The 21,050-nt window shown below is 42.8% G+C and overlaps 1 protein-coding gene across 1 annotated transcript in view; it reads left to right on the top strand.

The window, feature by feature from the left end:
* Positions 1-7,880, top strand: part of LOC114050497 (transmembrane glycoprotein NMB-like) — a 32,228-nt gene extending 24,348 nt beyond the window's left edge. The window contains 5 exon segments of the mRNA XM_027872248.1: positions 1,053-1,155; positions 4,266-4,443; positions 4,445-4,475; positions 6,389-6,482; positions 7,486-7,880. Of these exon segments, the coding sequence (XP_027728049.1) occupies positions 1,053-1,155; positions 4,266-4,443; positions 4,445-4,475; positions 6,389-6,482; positions 7,486-7,639 (560 nt within the window). The 3' untranslated portion in view covers positions 7,640-7,880.
* The last annotated feature ends 13,170 nt before the right edge of the window (positions 7,881-21,050 follow it).

Raw genomic sequence — 21,050 nt, 5'->3', positions numbered from 1 at the left:
TGGCGTTAGCCCTATTGAAGCTCAGATCTCCTGAGCTCAAGGGGATTCACCACCCTCAGCCTCCCAGGTAGCAGGTCCTTGACTCACCACCATGCCAAGCCCCATTTCCTCTGTATTGAAACGAGTTGAACAGACATCTCTAAGTATTGGCTTCAATCTTGCAGTATTTCCAAGATGGTTAGCTAAAGCTAGCAACTCTTCAGGCCACACAATACCAGGCCATTCACCTCAGCAAAATTGGGAAACACTTCCAGTTTGGCTGCTTTGGCTTCCTTCTACCTAACCCAATGCTCTCTCTTCTCTTCTGTATATTCCTGCTCCCCCCACCTCCCAAGGGGTCCTATATTAACCCCCAGTGGTATATATATATTTCAGTCGGGTACTCTTGAAAAATCAAAAAACCTCTAGACCACAAAGAAATGAATCTCCCATGTTGGCATTTCAAGCAGCTTGACAGGTGCCAGGAGATGTGTTTGGGGATGGGGGGTGTAGAGACAGAGGACGAAGCTTCCTGGCTGCCCCTGGCATCCCTCATACCATACAGGTATCTTCATACTCCATGGACTGGCTCTAACCATAGGAGGACACTACCTACTGAACCCTGAGTGCTGACTTGGGTGGGGGGCTATGTTAAAAGATTGGCTATTTAGTGTGACTGCCCCAGGCTTGACTCTCAGCAGCTCCTGGCTGGCCCCATGGGGCTCCCTGAAGCTGGTGGCAATGGGTCACATTAGCTTTCTCTGACCCTCCTGCCCAGAAGGGACTGACTGCTTTGACTCAGTCCACCATTGTTTCACTTGCTAGTTTTCACAAGTTCACACTTTATGTAAGAAAGGAAACGAAAACAAGCTAGAAGGGAAGTCAGCAGCTCCATGGATACAGAGCCACTGGGCAGAATCCAGGACTTTTGATTTTGGTTTGTTGATTTCTTAACGCTGGAGAGAATGAAGGCAGGAGAAGGCAGTCTTTGTTCTTATGTTCTGCCCTTCTGATTCACTGGGCTCCGTTCCTCTCTTTCCCTTGGCGGGCGTGCTCGGGCCTTGTTTCGTAAGAGGGAATCCTTGAAGTTAATATCATCCAGATGACAAATCTTCAGAAGTCGGTGTCACAGACCGAAGACTCCACAATCGACTTTGTCGTCACCTGCCAAGGGAAGTAAGTACAATATCGGAATTAGCCCCATCAGACACTAGCAGGCCCCCAGGCCTGGGCAGAAGGCGATTTGCAACACGCCTTCCATCCCCTAAACCAGAAGAGAATTGCCTTATTCACTGCAGACCCAGATAGAGCTGTCACTAGGACTCTTTCACACAGGGCCAAAAGAGTTGAATGGGGTAGCGAGCCGGGTATGGCACAAAGCACTGTCCCGGACAACAGCACCAACAGTTGTCGTGCCCTAGTTACAGCTCTGGAGAAAGAACAATGTTGGAATTTACAGAGTGTCCAAGGAGTTAGAGGACTAACGGGTTTGCTGACCTTGAAAAAGGCCCAATAAATGCAATGTTTGATTAAGTTACTAAAACTTTCAGAATGATTTCAGCTTATTGACATATACTGCCAAGAGATACAAAAGGTGTCAAAAAGCCACTTTTCCAATGACCTCACACTCTGCTGGGTGTAACTGTAGATAGGGGAGGGGATGGCAGGCCGCTGCACGGGCTCTGCATTAGGGGCAAGAAGTGGTACATTATAGAGTGCTGGGCCTGGAACAAGGCCTTCAGATCTGACACTTACTAGCTGTGGACCCTGGGCAAGTCACTTAATCTGTTTGCCTCAGTTTCCACCACTGAAAATAGGGATAATATGAGCACCTACCTCTCAGGGTTGTTGAAAGGATCAAATAAGATGATATTTGTAAAAAATTATTTAAAAACAAAGCATTTAACACAGTGCCTGGCAGTAGCAGGCATTTAATAAATGATCCCCTTTCCCCATGTGAGAACTTCATCGTATTTTATGTATACTTTGTTTTTGCTTCTTTGCACGCGTATCGCATCCCCTTACCTCCAGCAGAATGTAAGCACCTGAAGGGCAAGCCTGATGGCACGGTGCCTGGCACACAGCAGGTGTTTAATACATGCTTCCTCAACTGAAGCCTTTTAGGAATGGGCTGAGAAAGAGAACTACGTTGCTTTAGGGGGCTAAGGAGCCAGGGGCTAGGATTAGGCAGCAGGAACGTTGCTAAGATAAACATGCTGCTGATGGTTGGTTGTTTGTTAGATACTGGACTCCTCACCAGGGTCCAGTTCTGGGGCTTAGTCATCAGCCAAGAAAATCATGCTTGTCTTGAAGGTATGGCTTTGGATGCAGCTGAAGAATTGTCTAGGGGCCGCTAGGTGGCGCAGTGGATAGAGCACCGGCCCTGGAGTCAGGAGGATCTGAGTTCAAATCCGGCCTCAGACGCATAACACTCACTGGCTGTGTGACTCTGGGCAAGCACTTAACCCCAATTGCCTCCCCAGAAGAAAAAAAAGAATTGTCTAGCAGGCAGCTGCTGGGAGAGGGTGCCTCCGACTTTCACAGTGACTGTAACCAAAGCTCTAGAACTACTCCCAGCCCTCAACTCCTTTGGCAGATCAGAGGACAGCTGCCAGATGTATCCCTCAGAGTTCTAGGGTTGACCCTGAGGGGCTGGGCTTGTCTTTCTAAAACTAGAGCTTATGAGTCCCCACCAGCATGCCTCCCTCCATGATTAGCAGTTGACATCAATTAGGGGCAAGTCACGTAAGCCTGTTTGCCTCAGTTTCCTCATCTTGTAAAATGAGCCAGAGAAGGAAATGGCAAACTATTCCAGTGTCTTTGACAAGAAAACTCCAAACAGGGTCATGAAGAGTCAGACATAACTGAAATGACTGAACAACAGCATTCAATAAGTGAGCCTGATGTAATTAGCTTTTAGAAAGGAGTATTTACTAAGGTGATGTAGCAAGAAAAAAGCCTATGATATACCCTCCCACCAAGTAAATATAGTGTCCTAAGGAATGTGAGGTCAAGCTTAGAGAGTGAATAGAACAAGGGGCAATTCATAGCTTCTGGAAGCATGTTGTCCTGTGAGTGGTGTAGCTGGGCTACTTGTAGAACCTTGACTCTGCCTTTCCTCTTCCTAGCCAATCCATCCTTCTCTGCCAGTATAGACACTGCCTCCCACAGCTGTTAATATGGATGGAATGCCCAGGAAACGGCCAAGTCCTCTTCCTCTAAAGTTTCCTGGGTCCTTCTCTGGTCAAGGGGATAGAGGAAGGAACAGATACTGAGACCAAGATTCTCTCCTCACCCCCACCCCCAACTCCCAAGTGATTCCTTCTTAGGAATGGCTCTTTCCTCTCTCCCATCAGATGCTTTTGAACCTCTTGGTTTCTGAACTGGTCTGCTATTTTATTTATTTATTTTATTGTTTTATTTACTTACTTATTTATTTTTGGTGAGGCAATTGGGGTTAAGTGACTTGCCCAGAGTCACACAGCTAGTGAATGTTATGTGTCTGAGGCCGGATTTGAACTCAGGTCCTCCTGACTCCAGGGCCTGTGCTCCATCCACTGCGCCACCTAGCTGCCCCTGGTCTGCTATTTTATAGGAGACCTCTATGACTAAACTCTAAAAGCATGACCAAGCCCATCAAGCAGTCTGAACATACCTGCTGCATCGAGTTGAAATGCCTTTTGATTGATTAAGTGGTGTGTGGGCATTGGTCATACCTAGTTCTCCTTTTGATCTATTCATTTGAGATGTGTTCTTACCTGTCCAAGGTGTGGGGATCTGGGCCTCATACAGCTCTGACTATTACTCTCTCTACAATCTTGGAGAGGTGGTGAAGACAGTAGCTAACTCCTTCACGTGCAGGGATTCTTTGTCCTTGTACACGTTAAGAGATTCTTGTGGGATAACTCAATGAAATCGAGTGGTATTGCCGTCAGCACTACATCCTCCCTCCTGGAGGAAGGAGTGAGTCCAGCATTCACAGGGTTGGGTGAGAAGATTCGTTAAGTTATTCCAAAGTGCTTTCTATGGACTCAGGAAGAGGAATGGATGGATCCTTGATGCAAAGTCAGTTTCTCCCCTTTGCTCATCCGCTCATTGTACTTTAGAGGTGCTCCATACTCCAATGTTCAAATGTGTGAGCTCATCAATATAAGTATTCCCTACAGTAATGCAGCTCATCGCCTATACGGGCCACCCACCATTAACAAAGTATCTCTCTCTCCCTCTTTCCCATCCTCCCTACCCCTCCTCTGTCTTTTCCCCACCAACCTTCTTGCCATTTTCAGCACTCCTACTGATGTCTGTACAGTTATTTCTGACCCTACATGCCTGTGGCCCCAGAACACAGTCTGTGACCCTGTGGAAGTCAATGACCAGTGCTTGTTGACCATAAGGAGAGCCTTCAGTGAGGCTGGGATGTATTGTGTGAACCTCACTTTGGGTAATGAGGCCAGCCTGGCCCTTTACAAGTACACTGGTCTCTATCGACGGAAAAGGTAAGTAGTAACTTCTCAGACAAATGTTCATTGTTGGTTGTATCACAACAGTTGGGGTTGGGGTTAAAATCCTGGACTTGGGATTTTATCAGTGGGAGGAACTCCCCACGTAGAAACTTTCTCTGCTGATGCAGATCAGTAATTAATCAGTCACTTAAAGTTGTCTGAGGGCACTGAGAGATTAAGTGACTTGCCCAGGGTCACACAGCTGAGAGGTGACAGAGAGAGGACTTGAACACGCTCCCTCTAGACAACATGATACATGTGGAGAGATATCGTAGAATGAAACTGTATGGGGAGAGTTTGGGGTGGAGCGGGAGTACTATTGGGAAGTGAGAGTAGTGTTTTTTAAAGAGTGTCAATGAAAGTTATTTTTTTCTAAAAGAAATGTACACCCACATTTCCTTGAGCTATTTGGAGCTTTGTTTTCAGAGTTTAGTCAGCATCTCCCCCACAATTTCCCTCTCCCCCTTACACATTGGAAGATTTATTGAATGATGGTTAGTAAGGATTCCTAGGCTAGAATTAAAAGAAAATAACATGTCTATCTAGAACCCAGCTTAAAAGAGTGACCCCAGAAAATTGTGACTGGGGCCAAGTCGTCAGATGAAACTCCAGATGGTGACCTTAGACTAAATACTAATAGGCTATAATTATACAGTTAAGCCTCTCCTTGAATGTAGCCACATTTCCAGAGGTAACTTGAAAGGTCTGGGTGCTATAAATAATGACATTGGTTCATGCCTCTAAATAACCTAGGTAGCCTGGTGCCAGCGTCAGGCTGTATGTCCACTTAGAGGAGACAGCAGCATGGTCAAAAATTCAGAGTGGAGAAGAGCAGCTAAAAAAACCGAGTGGGCTCCTGGTTTCCTTATTAACTCACCCATATGCCCTCTATTTCACTTTCCCGTATTCTACCAAATAAAGAAACCAAACCCACAGTGCCAAACTCACTTGGCTACTCTTCAGGAACTCAGCAAGGAAAACCAAGCAGACAATTTTAAAACCAAATTATCGTATACTCTTACTTTCCATATAAACATGAAATGCCAACAGAACAAACAAGAAGGGATCCTTGATTGGGAATTGGACGTTTGTGTTAGGAGACTGTCCGTTTGGGCCCCTCTGCCGTTCCTCTACCATTGACTTTGTATTTTAGCTCATTTTATGGTAAAATTCTACTTCATCACCCCTGTTCAAAGGGCAAGTGCTGAACAGGGGAGTGGAGAGCAAAGATGGCCTCCTTTAATGCTCATGTCCTTGGTTCTGCTGCATTCTTTGAGCAGAGTTAGGTCACATCTATTCCTTTATGACTTCTCCTGATTCAAGGTTTCTCTCACCAGTCAATATACATACATACATACATACATATGTGTGTGATATATACACTATATATGTATATAGTATATAATATATGGTATATATATATCAAAATATGCTTTTTTATTAAAAAGGTTCAAAGCAAATTTAAAGCAAGGAAAAGAACTGCTTGAGCACTAACCATTATTTCACTGTTAAGAGACCTTGTGGTCGATACATTCCAGGAGAAATGGGAGTGGTTATTTCTAAAAGAAATTGGAGGAGAGAAAGGTTGGGGCAGGATGATTATAAAGATGCGAATTCATTTTATTTCAAACATCATTTATTAAATGCCTGCTGTATACCAGGCACTGGGCTGGGTATGAAAGCACCAAAGACCAAAATGAGACTGTTCCCAGCCTCGAGGAGGTTACCATCTCCCAAGCAATACACTACAAATGTAGATCATATGAGCTATTTTGTGGAGAGAAGGGCTACTAAGGACCCATCTGTTCAACCCACATTTTCCTGTGCCGGGCTCTGTGCTGGATCAGGAGATAACATGTGCCTTCCGTGGAAGAGCTCATTCCAAAGTTCTTTCTTTTCATCCCAAGCTCCAGGGTCACCTGCCAGAGTTGGAGCAGGCATCTTGATCTCCATCAGTGCCTTGACTGTATTCACTGTTCTTCTAACCTTCTTTGTGTACAAGTAAGTTTCTGCCTCCAATTCTTTGGGTATTTTCTGAGACGTTGTTTGAACAGGTTGCTGGTTCTCTACAAATGGTCTCTCTCTTCTATGCCCGGATAGTAGAGCAGGGAGCTGGCTTCCGGGCTTCCTTTCTGTGTTGAACAAAGCATTTTTCCCCTGGTGCAGTGGTAGGAGCTCTGGCTCCGGAGTTAGAGGATCTGAGCTCAAAGCCCACTTCAGACACTGCCCGAGGAAGTCTTTCTCTCCCCTGGACCCCAGCTTCCTCCACTGTAAAATGAAGGTATTGGACTGAGAAGCCTCAGAGACCCTTCCAGCTATCAATCTATAATTCTCTCCCCCCTCCCCATTCTAATGAAGTCTAATTGCTTAAACACTCCATTAATATTGCCAGGGGTTATTAAAAAAAATCCCCAATGAAATCAGTGGTTCAGGTTTTTAATAACAACTAACCTTGTTTTTTGATCTGGACCTAAGATTTCATTTGTATAGAGAAGTCCTGGTGTGGAAAGTCCCTCCAATGATGCAAATCAGCCACTCCTGTGTAACTTAGAGTCTTAGAGAGTTGTCTGGGGGCAGAGAGGGGGTAAGTGCCTTGTACAGAGTCACACAGCAGGTATGTCAGAGGCCCGATTTGAATTCAAGGCCAGTTCTCTGCCCACTGTGCTCTTCTTCCTTCTCTCAAAAACAAAACTTTGCTTATTTCATGCTGAATGTCTTAAGAGGTTTTTTACATTCATCTAAAGCTGTGCTAAGCTAGCACTTCTCTCACATGGCAGAGTGAAGAGGAAAGCTCCCACTGAACAAAATGTTCTTTCTACACCCTAGCAACTGGCTGGCCTTAGATCGAGGCTAGAGAGAATTGACTCTTTTCTTTCCTTCTTTTATTTATTTTTATTTAGTGCCTGTTGTATTTAATAAAAGAATGTAAGGGACTTTTTTTCAGACAGCAACATTTCATCAGTGAAGGTCTTTTCTGAGTAACTTTTGCAAACATTACTTGCAGGCGATACAAAGAATACAAGCCAATTGAAAGCTGCCCTGGGAAGGTGCTAAATAACAATGGACTAGATGTTTCTTTCCGTAAGGAGAAGGCTATGTTCTTCCCAGCAAACAATGAGAAGGACCTGCTGCTGACGACCAAGGCTGGGATTGTTTAGCGCTCCCAGCAAAGCTGTGTCTATAATGCACTCGGTAGAGTACTTTACATTGCAGCTGTCCTTGAGTGGATGACTGATAACTGTATAAGAAAAGGCATATTGTAAGTGGTATACACTTCTTGTAGGTATAATTTTTTTTAATATAGGTTAAAAGATATTTTAGAGGATTGAAGAGGGGGATTATACTGCAGGCAGCCTTGGTCAGATTCTATAACTAATAAAGCCACTTGACAACTTTTTCTTTCATTGTGATGTATGGTTCCCTAAGCGCTCCCAGTGTCCATCCCAGAGTAGACACCTCCCCAGGGAAGCCAACCTTCCTAATTTGAGTCTTACCTAGCTTAACGACAAGGTAATGTTTTAAGAAAAGAGACAGGGCTAGCGAGAGCTGCCAAATTCTCATGGTCTTCTATATTAGAATACCGCCAAAGCCAAATAAAGCCAACGAAATAAAAAGCCACGCGATAAATGCTGCTTCTAGGTGATTTTCTCAACACGCAGGGCCCTCACCCTGATTTTTAAAAAAATTACATATTCAAGCCCCTAGAAAAGGGATGAGTCCTCATATATACTTGCGGGAAAACTCCGACTAAATGAGGTTAGTGGTATTTCATGAGGCCGCAGCCAGGAAGGGAGCATGCTGCCTTGTCAGCCAGCAGTCAGAACACCTGAGGCCGAGAGGACTGAATAAACATACTCATGCCGTTCTCTCTACTACCTCCTGCTCTCCTAGACAATGGGTGTGAGTTTGCCCTGGCTGCCTGCCTCTTTTTAGGCCAATGCCCACAGACCCTATGCAGCGGGAGCTCATCTGTACCTTGAGAGCTGTAGATGACAGACAAATGAAGCAGTCAATGCCAACATTCCAGGACTGGTGTCCTTGACTTCACAGGGGGGAAAATGCCTTTTTGCACTGCTTTGCTTTTGTTTACATCAAGAATAAATTTGCAAAGAGACAAATTAAGGCTTGATGGGAGGGAAAACATGCTAGTAATTAGCACTGTCCACAAACAGAATGGTCTGCTTTAAGAAATTTTTGGTTCCTCTCACTGGAGCCTTCAGGCAGGAGCTAGATGACCCTTTGTAAGTTCTATGGTCAAGGGGATGTTTGTTCAGGCAGAGCTGACAGTCTGATGGCCTCTGGAGAGCCTTCTGTCCCTTTGATGATCTGTGATTAGGGTCCCTATCTCGCTCTTCTCTTCCCATGGCCTCCACTACCATCAAAAAGCTGCCTGTGTTGTCGATTTCTTTCCACACTGGTGGCTTCCCTGGGCATTCATTTTAACTTAATTTCTCTTTTAAAGAAATGTTGGGTCAAGATGGCATACAGTGTGCTTTACCCACAGATGGCCATGGGCCCCTTGGGCATTAAGGAATGTAGAAATTTGATTGGTCTCCCCTTTTTGAAGGAGAGACTGTGGCCCACAGATGCAGAATAAGGAATGGATGGTCAAACATGGTCAAAATGCTTTTGCCAAATCATATTTCTTTAGTCTAAGAGAGTCCTATAGTGGTGTGAGGAAAATGGAGGAAGGAGTTATTGAGAAGTAGCAGTGATGAAGAAAGAGAGAGAAAGAGGGAGAGAGAGAATCAGCAAAAGAAACCCCCAAAAAACCCCACTGATCATATGACTCAAACTAGGCTTGTGTAATATAAACAAACTCTTTTCTCTAAATTGGTTACCTGCTTTTTGTCTCCTTGGTGAGGGGATGAGCACAAACAGGAATTTGGTAAAATGGAAATTGTCTGTATCCTCTTGGAGAGAAAGGGTGGGTGCCAATGTTCTCGATAGCTCAGGGATACAGAGGCACAGCTGCTGAACTGTGCCGGTTCTGCAGTTGGGCAAAGTGTCCCACACTAGGTTATCAAATGACACCAGGTTGAGGGGCCTTACTCACTGAAGATCTGGCCCAATCTGTGGTACTTTTTTTATTTATGCTCTGGAAGAATGGTAGTTCAGCCTGCATTGGGTAGATGGCACTGTCATCCCGTTCACTTCGACAGGCAATCTCTCAGCATGAATTTGCTTTCAGTTCAACGATTTATTCTGAAATCTTGCCTCCAAAGTACATTTGATTTACAGTGGCAGGGATGGATTATGACATTGGCAGGCCCTAAACTATGTTGAGTGCATGAAGCCCCATGCCATTTTTAAGAAAGCATTTATTTTCACAGGAAGGATATTGAAAATATCAACAGGAAAGTCTTATATTTGGAGATATCCCCAGATGAAGTTGTAAAAATAGAATAATAATTTAGCTATAACACATGTCTTGCAATATGTCAGCTTGTGTTATGAAATAACCTTAAATTCACATTACAGGGGCTATGATTTCTGGACTGGTTGACTTTAGGGTGACAGGAACCCCTGAGCAGTGGATTATACAGACCAGACTACTTGATGGGAGCCCTGCATCTGTTTTATATATTATGCTCATTTAAAAAAATATTTATTTCATTTTTAATTTACAGAATAAAACAAGCATTCCTATAACATAGTATAATTTTTTAAATTATTGCACATGAAACGGCAAATCTAATATAATCAACGTGCTCATTTTTAACACTACAGATTGACATGTGGTTTTTTTTTCATAATTTTGAGAAAGCAAAGATGGTCAGGGAGATGACTTATTTTTAGAAGTCATGAAAGAGTAGTCAACCCCTGAGAGACTGGTGGCAACCCCATGTACTTATGGAAATACTCATTTCATATCACAATTACCCTCTTAATCTTTTTTTTTCCCTCAGCCTGACTACCCATCTGTTAATAATGACCAGTTACTGCGTAGTCAGACCCACAGGTTTTTGTCATTTTAAGATGAAAATATCAATAGTCAGAGAGAAAACTCTTCTCACATCTCCTTTATCAATACATTTTATGGAATCAGAAATAATGTAACTTATTTTTGTTGTTATTGTTAGCAGCCCCTAATTTCATGAAAACCATAACTTAGCTGATTTATGTTGACTTTCCTACAAGAATGAAAAAATAAATCAGAGTTCCACATTTCTGGGCCTCCGTTTCCTTATCTGTAAGATTAAGAAAGGGCTGGAATCAGTAATCCCTGTGGCCTCTTCCAGCTCTAAAACTCTTGTGTTTCTGGGAAATGATTCCCTATTCAATGAATCCAATTAGAATGTGCTTGTTGCTAAGGTTTCTAAACTCGTGCTCCTATTCCTCTGTATGGCCAGGGGGCACTGTGGTACAGCAGACGGTTGCTAGGTGCTCTGCATCTCTTAAGCTCTGGCAAAGTAATTGATACTGCAGATTTCCCAAGTGGTTTTACAGGATAAAGTTCAGTCACATTGCAGGTCTGCTAGCCCTTCACCTGTTACTGATATCAGACCTAACACCCATCCTGGCAGTGGATGGAACCCTGTGAAAATGGTACAAATGCACATGATAGAATACCACACTCAAGTACTCCCACGAGCAAGTGAATGCAGCCTCCACCCTGGAACATGAGCAGACCTGAACTGCAAATGGCAGGCTGTTCTGAAATCATTCTCAAGAGCCTGGGGTCGGCCTGGTTTCTGGGATTCTGGCGACGTCAAGACACAGTACCTCTCTCTGGAAGCAAACACAAGCCTCCTGCCAGTCTGCAGGCTCCAAACATATGCCATGACAAAAATCCCTCATTGCCCCTGCTATGTCTACATCCCCAAAAGTTGATAAACTCAGGGGGCTGTTGAAAGCACACTTCTCCCTAACACCACCAAGTCATCCTTACGAGGTTTGCATTTCACAAACATAATCAAAATTCTAGGGAGGGCATTGCTGCATATGCTGAGGAGCTGCACCATCTGCTCAATATTGCAATTTGGGAGAATTTTTTTCATATGCCGGGTTGTAGAATCACCTTGTGTGGGGAGTTAATGAGAAGTCTTTCCCATAGCACCTCTCGACTGGACCAAATAGAATTTTCAAAATGTCCCATGACAAAGTCTGAGCCTATGATATTGGGTCATTATGCATCTTAGAAACTGAAGGAGTCGCTTCCTGAAGTCATTTTTAAATTTGGCCACTTTTGTTCCAAACCTTTGTCCTCATTGTCCTTATTCTCCTACCAAAAAACCATTGGACTCTGTCCCTGGAGCCAGCCTGGGTCTGATAAGTGGCCTCTGCCTTACTTCGCTGGGAATAAGGCTTCCCTCTCACTTTCCGACAAGTACATCCACACAATGCCCCCTCACATGTTCGTGACCCTCTTTCAGCTCCCCTTTATGTGTTAACTTTCCCCTCCCCTTTGAATGTAAGCTTCTTGAGGGCAAAGATTGTCTTGCCTTCTTGTATCTCCAGAGTTAGTAGAGTATCTGGTGCAGAGCAAGCTCTTAATAATCACCATATCATTCATTTGTTCATAGTACCAGTGCTAAGTCCAAGTTGAAATCAACTCAACATTTATTAAGTACCTACTTTGTGTCAGGCACCATGCTAAACACTGGTAATGACAAAAAAAAAAGGCAAAAACAATCCTTGCCCTCAAGGAGCTCACGTTCTAATAGGGAAGAGAGATTTCCTACACATACTGATTGCATAAAATCCCTGAACATTGTAATCACTCAACTGTCCACACAGAGGAAAAAAGGTAAATGAATGCCTACTGTGCAGAATGTAATAATATTCTGGATTCTATTCTTGGATAGACAACCTGTAGGATAGATCCATTAATACTTATGTCTAGGACAGACACTGCGAACAGACAGGAAAAGTTCAGAATGGAAGAAGAAGATATAAATAGGGAGACTGTCTTTCAGAAATTACTGGATTCTTTTCATCATGTTAAACTTTCCCCAAGAATGAATGACTCCACCGAAATTCTTCTGGTGATGTTTCATGGCTGTGAGTCACAGAATCCTACACATTATTACTCACAACTACCTTTTGTGAACTCTACAATCCAGTCAAGATGGTATCTTAGACCAAAATGGTCTTCACAGGCAGTACTCCATTTGTCATCTCCCTGCTTTTTCACTGGCTGTCATCACCCAGAAGGCACTCCCTCCTCCTCTCCACACCTTACAATCCCTTGTTTCTTTGAAGACTCAGTTGAAAATGTGGAATGATGCAAACAAAGTGGCTAAAATGTTCATACCCTTTGACCTAGAGATTCCACCACTGGACTTTTACTCCAAGGAGGCCATTAGTAAGAAGAAAGTCCCCATCCATACATGCCAAAATATTTATAGCAGCACTTTTTGTGATAGTAAAGAACTGGAAACAAAGTAGCAGATTCTCCCCAACTAGAGAATGGCTGAAGAAATGGTGATCTGTGAATGTCACTGTGCTGTTCTCACAGCATTACATTACATCATTACAGCTGAAATGACAAATGTGCTGAAGACAGAGAAGCACGCAAAGAGCAGCATGAACTGATGCAGACTAAAGTGAGCAGAGCCAAGAAAACAAATAGAAACAAAGACTGCAACAAAGTAAACAGAAAGAATAGCTACAATCAAAGTCAAAAGTGAATGTTGCAAAATTTGGAAGAACAAGTTCAAACAAAAAGATGTGAGAAGATGCTCCCACTCACCCTTGGCAGAAGTGGAGGGTCCATGAGCATCACATTTATCTTCAGACTTTGTCAGTGTTTTGATCAGTTGTACTGAGGGTTTTTTTGTTTTTACTTCTTTTTCTTCTTTTGTCTTAAAAAATGCTATTTGTTATTTAGGATACCTCTCTGGTAGAGAGACTGGGGAAAACTATGGTGATATAAAAAACAAAAAAGATAGGTTAAAACTTTTTTAAGAAGTCAATTCAAATAACACATGAAGCTTTTTCTAATTTCCACCCCCCTTCTGGGCTGCTAGTGCTCTCCACTCCCCAACCACTTTGTATCCATTTTGTTTATATTCTATATTATGCCCATCTATATACATATTGTCTTCCTTCTCCCCCATAGAATTTAAGCTCTTAGAGAACAGGGACTGCTTTACTTTTGTAAAAAGTGGTACCATGTACTAGCACAGGAGCTGGCACCTGTGATTAATGAGTGATTCAATGATTGAGTAATAAATACTTCATGATTGATTAATTGACTACTACAGTCTTCAAAGAACTGAAGGTGAGGAGTATCCAAAGGAGATGTGCTTAGTGAGCAGAAGCAGGCTGCAATATATTATAAACGAAGACTTACTTAGGAGAAGTCTGAAGGATGCCATCAAACAGATGGATTAATAACAACAACAAGATGGGACCTTCACTGAAGTTAAGCAGGAAACAAACAATGGTCCACCCCTTCCTCCATTGAAATCTCCTCAATGGTAAAAGGATGGAAGGAAGCTCCCAGTATGTCTTACTGGAAGACATTGATGAGCATCACCCAAGATTAATAGGTGTTTATGGATTGTGATATGCATCCCTGGAAACAATTCTCCCATTGATGAGATCACAGATCTGTTGTTTTACTGGAGATGTCTTGAACCCCATGTAGCCAATACCAAAATCTGAATCTCTAGCCCTGCCTTCACTCCTCAGAGTCAGCCTTACATTTCCAACTACTTGTCAGACATCTTCCAAATTGCAAACAAATGCCAAAATAAACTGTCCTAAGGCTGTTGGTGAGGTCACGGCAAAAGAGAAAACTGTCTCTGACTTTGGATGGGGTTAAGAAAATTAGTCCTCTAGAAAATAAGGAACTTTTAGCTCAATGAGCCACAAACAAAGAGGAGAATATTAAGGGTAACATTCAGGGAAACATCATCAACAAGGCTTAGGAGCTAATGGTTTCTAAGGGAACCTTTCACGTCATGGAATTGCTAACTAAAATTCTAGGACGTACAAAAAAGAGTGGTGATAACAATAGCAAAAATTTAGAGAAAAATTTCAATGGTGAAAGAACTGCAAATGGTAATGTTCTGATCCTGGGGTTATATCTATGCTAATCCATGAAATCATAAACTTATTCAACAGAAAAATCAGGAAATAGAAAATCAGGGGGAAATGAGTAATTCCTTAGTTCCCTAAAGATGAGCCTTTCCCAAGGTCCTCCACCTTCTTTTTCTAGATCTCCCTGGGCAATCTTATTCATATTATAAAGGGATTCTGCTGGATTTCTTCATCTGGCATTTCCATGCATCTGCTGCAGTTATTGGATTCATTCACTCATTGATTCCTTCATTTAGGATGCAAATCCTTAGGGATTGACATTAATATTGAGTAGAGTATGGCACACCTATCCCGGTATTCTAATTCTGACTCTTCCTTATTCATTATATGATAGGTTCCTTAGCTAACCTCCATATCCCTCCAATTGCCCATGTCCCCTTAGTTTTCCACATATGGGGTTGTTTAACAAATGTCTGTTGAATTGAACTGAGTGGATTGGGGTCGAGGAAACTTTCATTCTAGGTATGTCTGTTGGTGATGTGACATTGAGGAAGTCACTTCTCTTCCCAACACCTTAGCTCCCTCACCTATCAAATGAGGGGGTTAGCTAAACCAGATGATGTCTAATCTAAGTTCCCCTCTGGGTCTAGCATTCAATGGTTCCCCATGGCAATAACAGTATTTCTGATCTACCTCCCAGGGATGTCTGGGGATTATGAACTTGTAGAGAACACTGGCACCCTATTCTGCCATGACACATGAATTAGAAAAACATATGCTTTCTCCAGAGAATCTTCAGTTTCATCCTGTCAGTTACATGAGATGTAATTTCCTTGGTACAATTCTTCAATTCCTTACCCACTCTCTGCTTGTCACATTATTCTGTCATCATTAAAAATGTAGCATTATATGATATGGTAGGGTAATTGTGTACATGATCCATGAATTGCTGTGTCGAGAACATCATAAATGATATTTTCTGAAGAAGAAGAAAAAAAAACCCACTAGACGCTCTCAGGGAGAACTGCAAGTAGGTGGGCTACCACATGCAGAACCAATCACGAGCAAAAATGAACAAAGTTGCAGGAATCAACCGGAAAGAAGAACAAGGCACTTAAAGCTACACACGGCATCCATCTCCAATGGAAGGAAAGCTGAGGGGCAGCTGGTCTTCTCTGGCCACGCCGACTCCCTCGGAGGCTCAGTCATTTCTGAGGCGTGACTCCAACATTTTGGAGTTTGTTGACAGTTCTACCATGTCAAAGCAGCGCAGGTGTTCCATGCTCACAGGCTGCTGCTGTCCTAATGCCTAGATGCCTCTGATTTTGAATGTCTGGTTTTGAATTCAGTTTCTTTCAGTGTATGAATCCATGTTTCAAAGCATTCCACTGTGGCTGTCACTATGAATGTTTTGTCATTGACATCCTAATGAACATGGTGGCCTGCTCATTGCCTCGAGGCATCCTTGGATTCCAGAGCTCTGCCCATTTCCTCTGAGCAACCTGATGATGCCAACAAATTTGACCAGTGAAAAAACCTGCCCAGCACCCAAGGACATCACCAGCAAAAAGTGGTTTTCTAAACATTTCAAAAAAATGTTTTCCAAACCATTTTTAGAAAAAAAATCAATATATGACCTTGGTCTTTGACAGATCTGTGAACTCATCAATGGGTATACTACAACCGAAGTGCAGGCAGGAAACTCATCCATATCCCCACCTTCTCACCCATTGTGTCTCTTGTCCATGTTCTCCCATAAATACTCCCCAGGGGGTCTGGGACCATCCTCCAGATCTCTTGACACTGTGTAGACATCAGACGAGCATATGAGCTGGCTACCAGGTATCCATCCTGCTTGTTAAATTGTGATTCACCTCCTTTTCTCCATCAACATCTTTCTTTAGTGTAATTACTCATTGCATACATGCTAGTACATGCCTAATCATAGGTACCATGTGCCTTTAAGCTGCCCTTCAGGCTACCCATAACATGAACTCTTTGGAGACCGTAGTGTTCCATGACTCACGGCCATACCACATCACTGGAAGAATTAATGGGGGGCTCAGACCTGTGACGTCATTAGTAGAGGCAAAACCCAGTGAAGAAACTCCCATTTACCGTGCAGATCAGTGCCTGCTTTGTATCCACAGTGTTCCAGAGTTATCTGAAACTGGGAAAAGCTTAAGGGACTTGCCCAGGGTCACACAGAGCCAAGGTGAGTCCGAGGCAGGATAGGAACCAGACTGAGCCCTGTGAGCATGATTCCACTCTGTCTCTTGCTCAGAAAAAATGTCACTAGATAGGAAAGGGTTGAGCAAACTACAGCCCGGGGGCCAAACCCACAGTCTGTTTTTGTGTGGTCCCGTGAGTAAGAATGGTTTTTACATTTGAAAATGCAATTTATTTAAATAAATGCAATAAATGCAAATGTAATTTATTTAAATATACAGTTTAAATACATACAATGTATTTAAATATACAGTTTATTTAAATAAATATAATTTATTTAAATAAGTGTAATTTATTTAAAGATGCAGTTCATTTAAATAAATATAGGTTATTCAATAAATGTAACTTATTTAAATAAAGGCAATTTATTTTGAAATGTAAAACCCATTCTCAGTTCACAGGGCCATACAAAAACAAGTGGCAGGCCAGATTTGGCCCATGGGCCATAGTTTACAGACCTCTGATATAGAAGATAATCCTTTGCTACAGGGAAAAGCTTAAGGCTATTAAAAGCCTGCTCTGTCTCTCAAATATGAGCCAAACTACATTCCTTCTTCTGTTCGATTCTGGGCCCAGTTCCTCATCCATCCACGGTGTCTGTTCAAAAGATATGTGATAATGGACCAGCTCTCAGGACTGTCCTTTTAATGACACGTCATAGTATAGGCGATAGATATTCTTCATCAATTTGGTTGTTCCCATGTGCATAGTTTAAGACAATTCTTTGCAGTGATCTCATTTCAGATGCTCTGAAATGCTCTGGGGATTAAGGTAATCCAGCACAGTGCCATGCCCACACAACGGCAATGGAGGACCTCACCATCTCTAGGGAATTCCTCTTCCGTTTGCTGCCTGGGCTAGATCTCTTCCACAACACTAGCCACCATCTTGGGTGAACAGGCATCTTCCTGTTTTATGCCTCACCTGATATTAAGACTCAATGAGTGGACTACTCTAGTTAGCTCAGAAGCTCTATCTTCTTACTTCCTATAGAATCCCTAACTTCCTTCAAGGGCTAGCTCAGGTGCTCTGGCCTACCTGAGGCCTCTTGGTAGACACCCCAGTTCCTAGTGTTTAATGACTCTTGGAGTTACTTGACATGTATTTTACTTCTGTATATATTGCAATAGATTGTAAGTTCTCTGAGGGCAGGCACTACTTGGCTTTTGCCTTTGTGTCTCCAAGGCCTTGTACATAGTAGATACTTCTAATAAATGTTTGTGTCAAAACATAGCGTTGTATGATCCGAAAGGATAATTGTATACATGAGTTGTCAAAGAATACTGAAAATCTATGCTTTTTGCCAATGATTAGGATTCACCTTATTGGAAAAGAGTGTTTGAGGTCACTTTTCACTCTCTTAAAATAGAGGCTCTTTGTTAGAAAGAAGTATAAGGAGACTGTCTTCTCTCACCTTTCATTTGCATGACTCTAAAGGTTTGATCTGCCATCTAATAACAGGTCTACCTGCTCCCTTTTCAGACCTTCATCAAAGATGCCCGGAATAAGCTTGGAGAGTTGGTAAGGTGGGCATGTGAGGCAGTAGTTATTAATAGTTTTGGGGGGGGGCAGCTATGTGGCGCAGTGGATAGAACACCAGCCCTGAAGTTAGGAGGACCTGAGTTCAAATCCGGCCTCAGACCAAACACTTGACACTTACTAGCTGTGTGACCTTGGACAAGTCACTTAACCCCAATTGCCTAAAAAAAAAAATAGCTTTTTTTGATAGCCTGAAAAGGGATTATAAGGATGAGGTCTTCAGGAAAAACAAGTTCTGGTTTTGTGACTGTAGCCACTGAAAAGAAGTAGCCATTCTCCATGTGGTTAGCAAAGCAGAGCCAGTCACAGAATGTCTTGTTTGCTCATTTATTCATTTTTCGGGCATGTCCAACTCTCCGTGATCCCATTTGGGGTTTTCTTGGCAGAGATCCTGGAGTGGTTTGCCATTTCCTTCTCGAGCTCCTTTAACAGATGAGGAAACTAACACAAACAGGGTTAAGTGACTTGCCCAGGATCACACAGCTAGCAAGTGTCTGAAGTCAGATTTGAACTCACCAATATGAGTCTTCCTGACTCCAGGCTAGACGCTCTATGCACTATGGAGCCACCTAGCTGCCACAGCTGACCCCAAGATTCTCCAAGGCACTTCCCACCATTACCCTCCAGCAGAACTCTCCCCAAAGCAGGTTCTCTGGCCTTTTCCATTTGGGGACTTGCTTCTGCTTGCTAGAGGCTCATAAGGAATGAATTTAATGACCAGCCTCCATTTACACTAGGGGATTTTTTGGTTTTCATTGTGGTGATGACTGGCTTACGTGTGTTAAACTGCTGGCTTCTCATGGAAATGGCAGCAGCCTTCGTCCAATCTGGACATTCATCTAGCTTCTACTTTTTTCAGCATTAAAGAGGTCGGCTGCTTCACTGAACCCTTTGCCTTCCTGTTTTCTAATTGGGCTTGATTTTCAATCTTTGCTGTTAACAAGATGAGAGTCTGACTATACTCAGAGGCTGAGTCATCGATGATTCCTCCGTCAATAACTCATCACTTTCTGTCTGTTACCAGATAATCCTTTTTTTTGTCTTGCAATGTTAGTTAGTGCTTACCATGCCTGGTGCCGATTCTCTCTATCTAAATAAAATGGTCAAAGCATCTAAGAACGATGTTTCTGTGTGGCTTGCAGACCTTTCATGTTGTTTGTTTCTTACCTCTGAACCAGTAGAGGCACCCATGTGACTCAGTGGATAGAGACCTGGGCTCGGAATCAGGAAGATTTGAATTCAAATCTGGCCTGATACATTTACTAGCTGTGTGGTCCTGGGCAAATCTCTTAGCCTCTATCTGCTTTAGTTTCCTCAAATGTAAAATGGGAGTAGTAATAGCACCTATCTCCTAGGGTGGTTTTGAGGGTCAAAGGAGATAATAATTGAAAAGTGCTCAACATAGCCTCTGGCACAGAGTAAGCATTATGTAACTGCTATTGTTATTATTTTTATGAATAATAATAGTGTTTTTCAGCAACACATTTTTCTCTGTTTTTTCCTGTGCCCATATTACACCAAAGTTCCCAAGGATTAAAGCATATGTTGATTTAATCTGCAGGGTCTCAAAAGTCGTTCATAAAATTTCTCTAGCTTCTCATCCTCTGCAAGGAAGACTGGCACATTGGCTGCAGTTACTTTCTTGTTCTTCTCTTCACAAACGCCTGTCACAGGCACTGCCACCTGAGGTGACCATGTATAACACGAAATGAGGTGACTCATAGCCTTTGGAACAAACAATAAAACCACCTCTGATAATTCCTTAATTTGCTTCTCCACAGAGAACTTCTGAGTCATCCTGATTCAGCTGTGATTTTCTCTTTTCTTTGCCTTCATTTATAGCCCAAATGTCAAGATGAGTGTGATTCATTTTCTCTGTAGCGTGTCCCCTTGGTCACGAACAAAGATCTCACATTTAGATTGTCAAGAAAGAAGTTAAAGTTTGTGGATGGTCTAAAAACTGTGATTTGGAGCCCCTCTGCTTTTCTTCGAACCACTCCAGACACTGTTAGTGCAAAAGTAAAAGGGACCTGTCCAGAACTGAGGGCCATGTTGGATTTTTCTCTGTGACATGGATTTTCTTGTCCAAAGAGTCCTTATGCAGGTAAGCAATTATGCCAAGCAAACATTTATTAAGAACCTACTGTGTTCCAGGGGCTACGCTCAGTGCTGGGGACATGAAGACAAATGCAAAACTGTTCCTGCCCTCAAGGAGTTTACATTTGAATGGGAGATGCCATCTGTAATTTCATAGGTCTATACACACTACTTATAAAGCTACATACAAAATATATGCAAATCAATCCAAGGTAATCATGGAGGGGAAGGCCCTAGCATCAACCAGGACCAGGAAAAGGCCTCATGCAGAAGGATGTGCTTGGACCAACTCTTCAAGAGGCAGAGCAGAGAAGGGAGAATTCTCTAGATATAGAGACCAACCAGTACAAAGGTATGGGGATGGGAAATCGGAAGTCAGGTGTGAGGAACAAGTAGGCCAACATGGCTGGGCCATTGTGTGTAAGGACTGGGCTGAGGCAAGACACATTGGGAAGAGCTTAAATGCCCCAAGGAAGACTTCCTATTTGATCCTAGAAGTATTAGAGAGCCATAGGAGTTTCCTGAGTACTCAACTGGGCTGATTCTTAGGAAGCAGATGATTTTGGTGCCCAGGACCATCCTAGAGACCTTTCCAGCATGGGAGAACATACCTGAGCTTGTGTTCCCTTGGGATAACCTGTGAGAACCAGGGTCACCTTTCCCTGACATGGAAATAGGACTTAATAACCAACAATACTAATAGCTAGCAATGAT

The sequence above is a fragment of the Vombatus ursinus genome, unplaced genomic scaffold (assembly GCF_900497805.2).
Source record: "Vombatus ursinus unplaced genomic scaffold, bare-nosed wombat genome assembly UNPS02014799.1, whole genome shotgun sequence".
In the NCBI taxonomy this organism is placed as follows: Eukaryota; Metazoa; Chordata; class Mammalia; order Diprotodontia; family Vombatidae; genus Vombatus; species Vombatus ursinus.
This window is presented reverse-complemented; position numbering and strand designations above follow the sequence as displayed.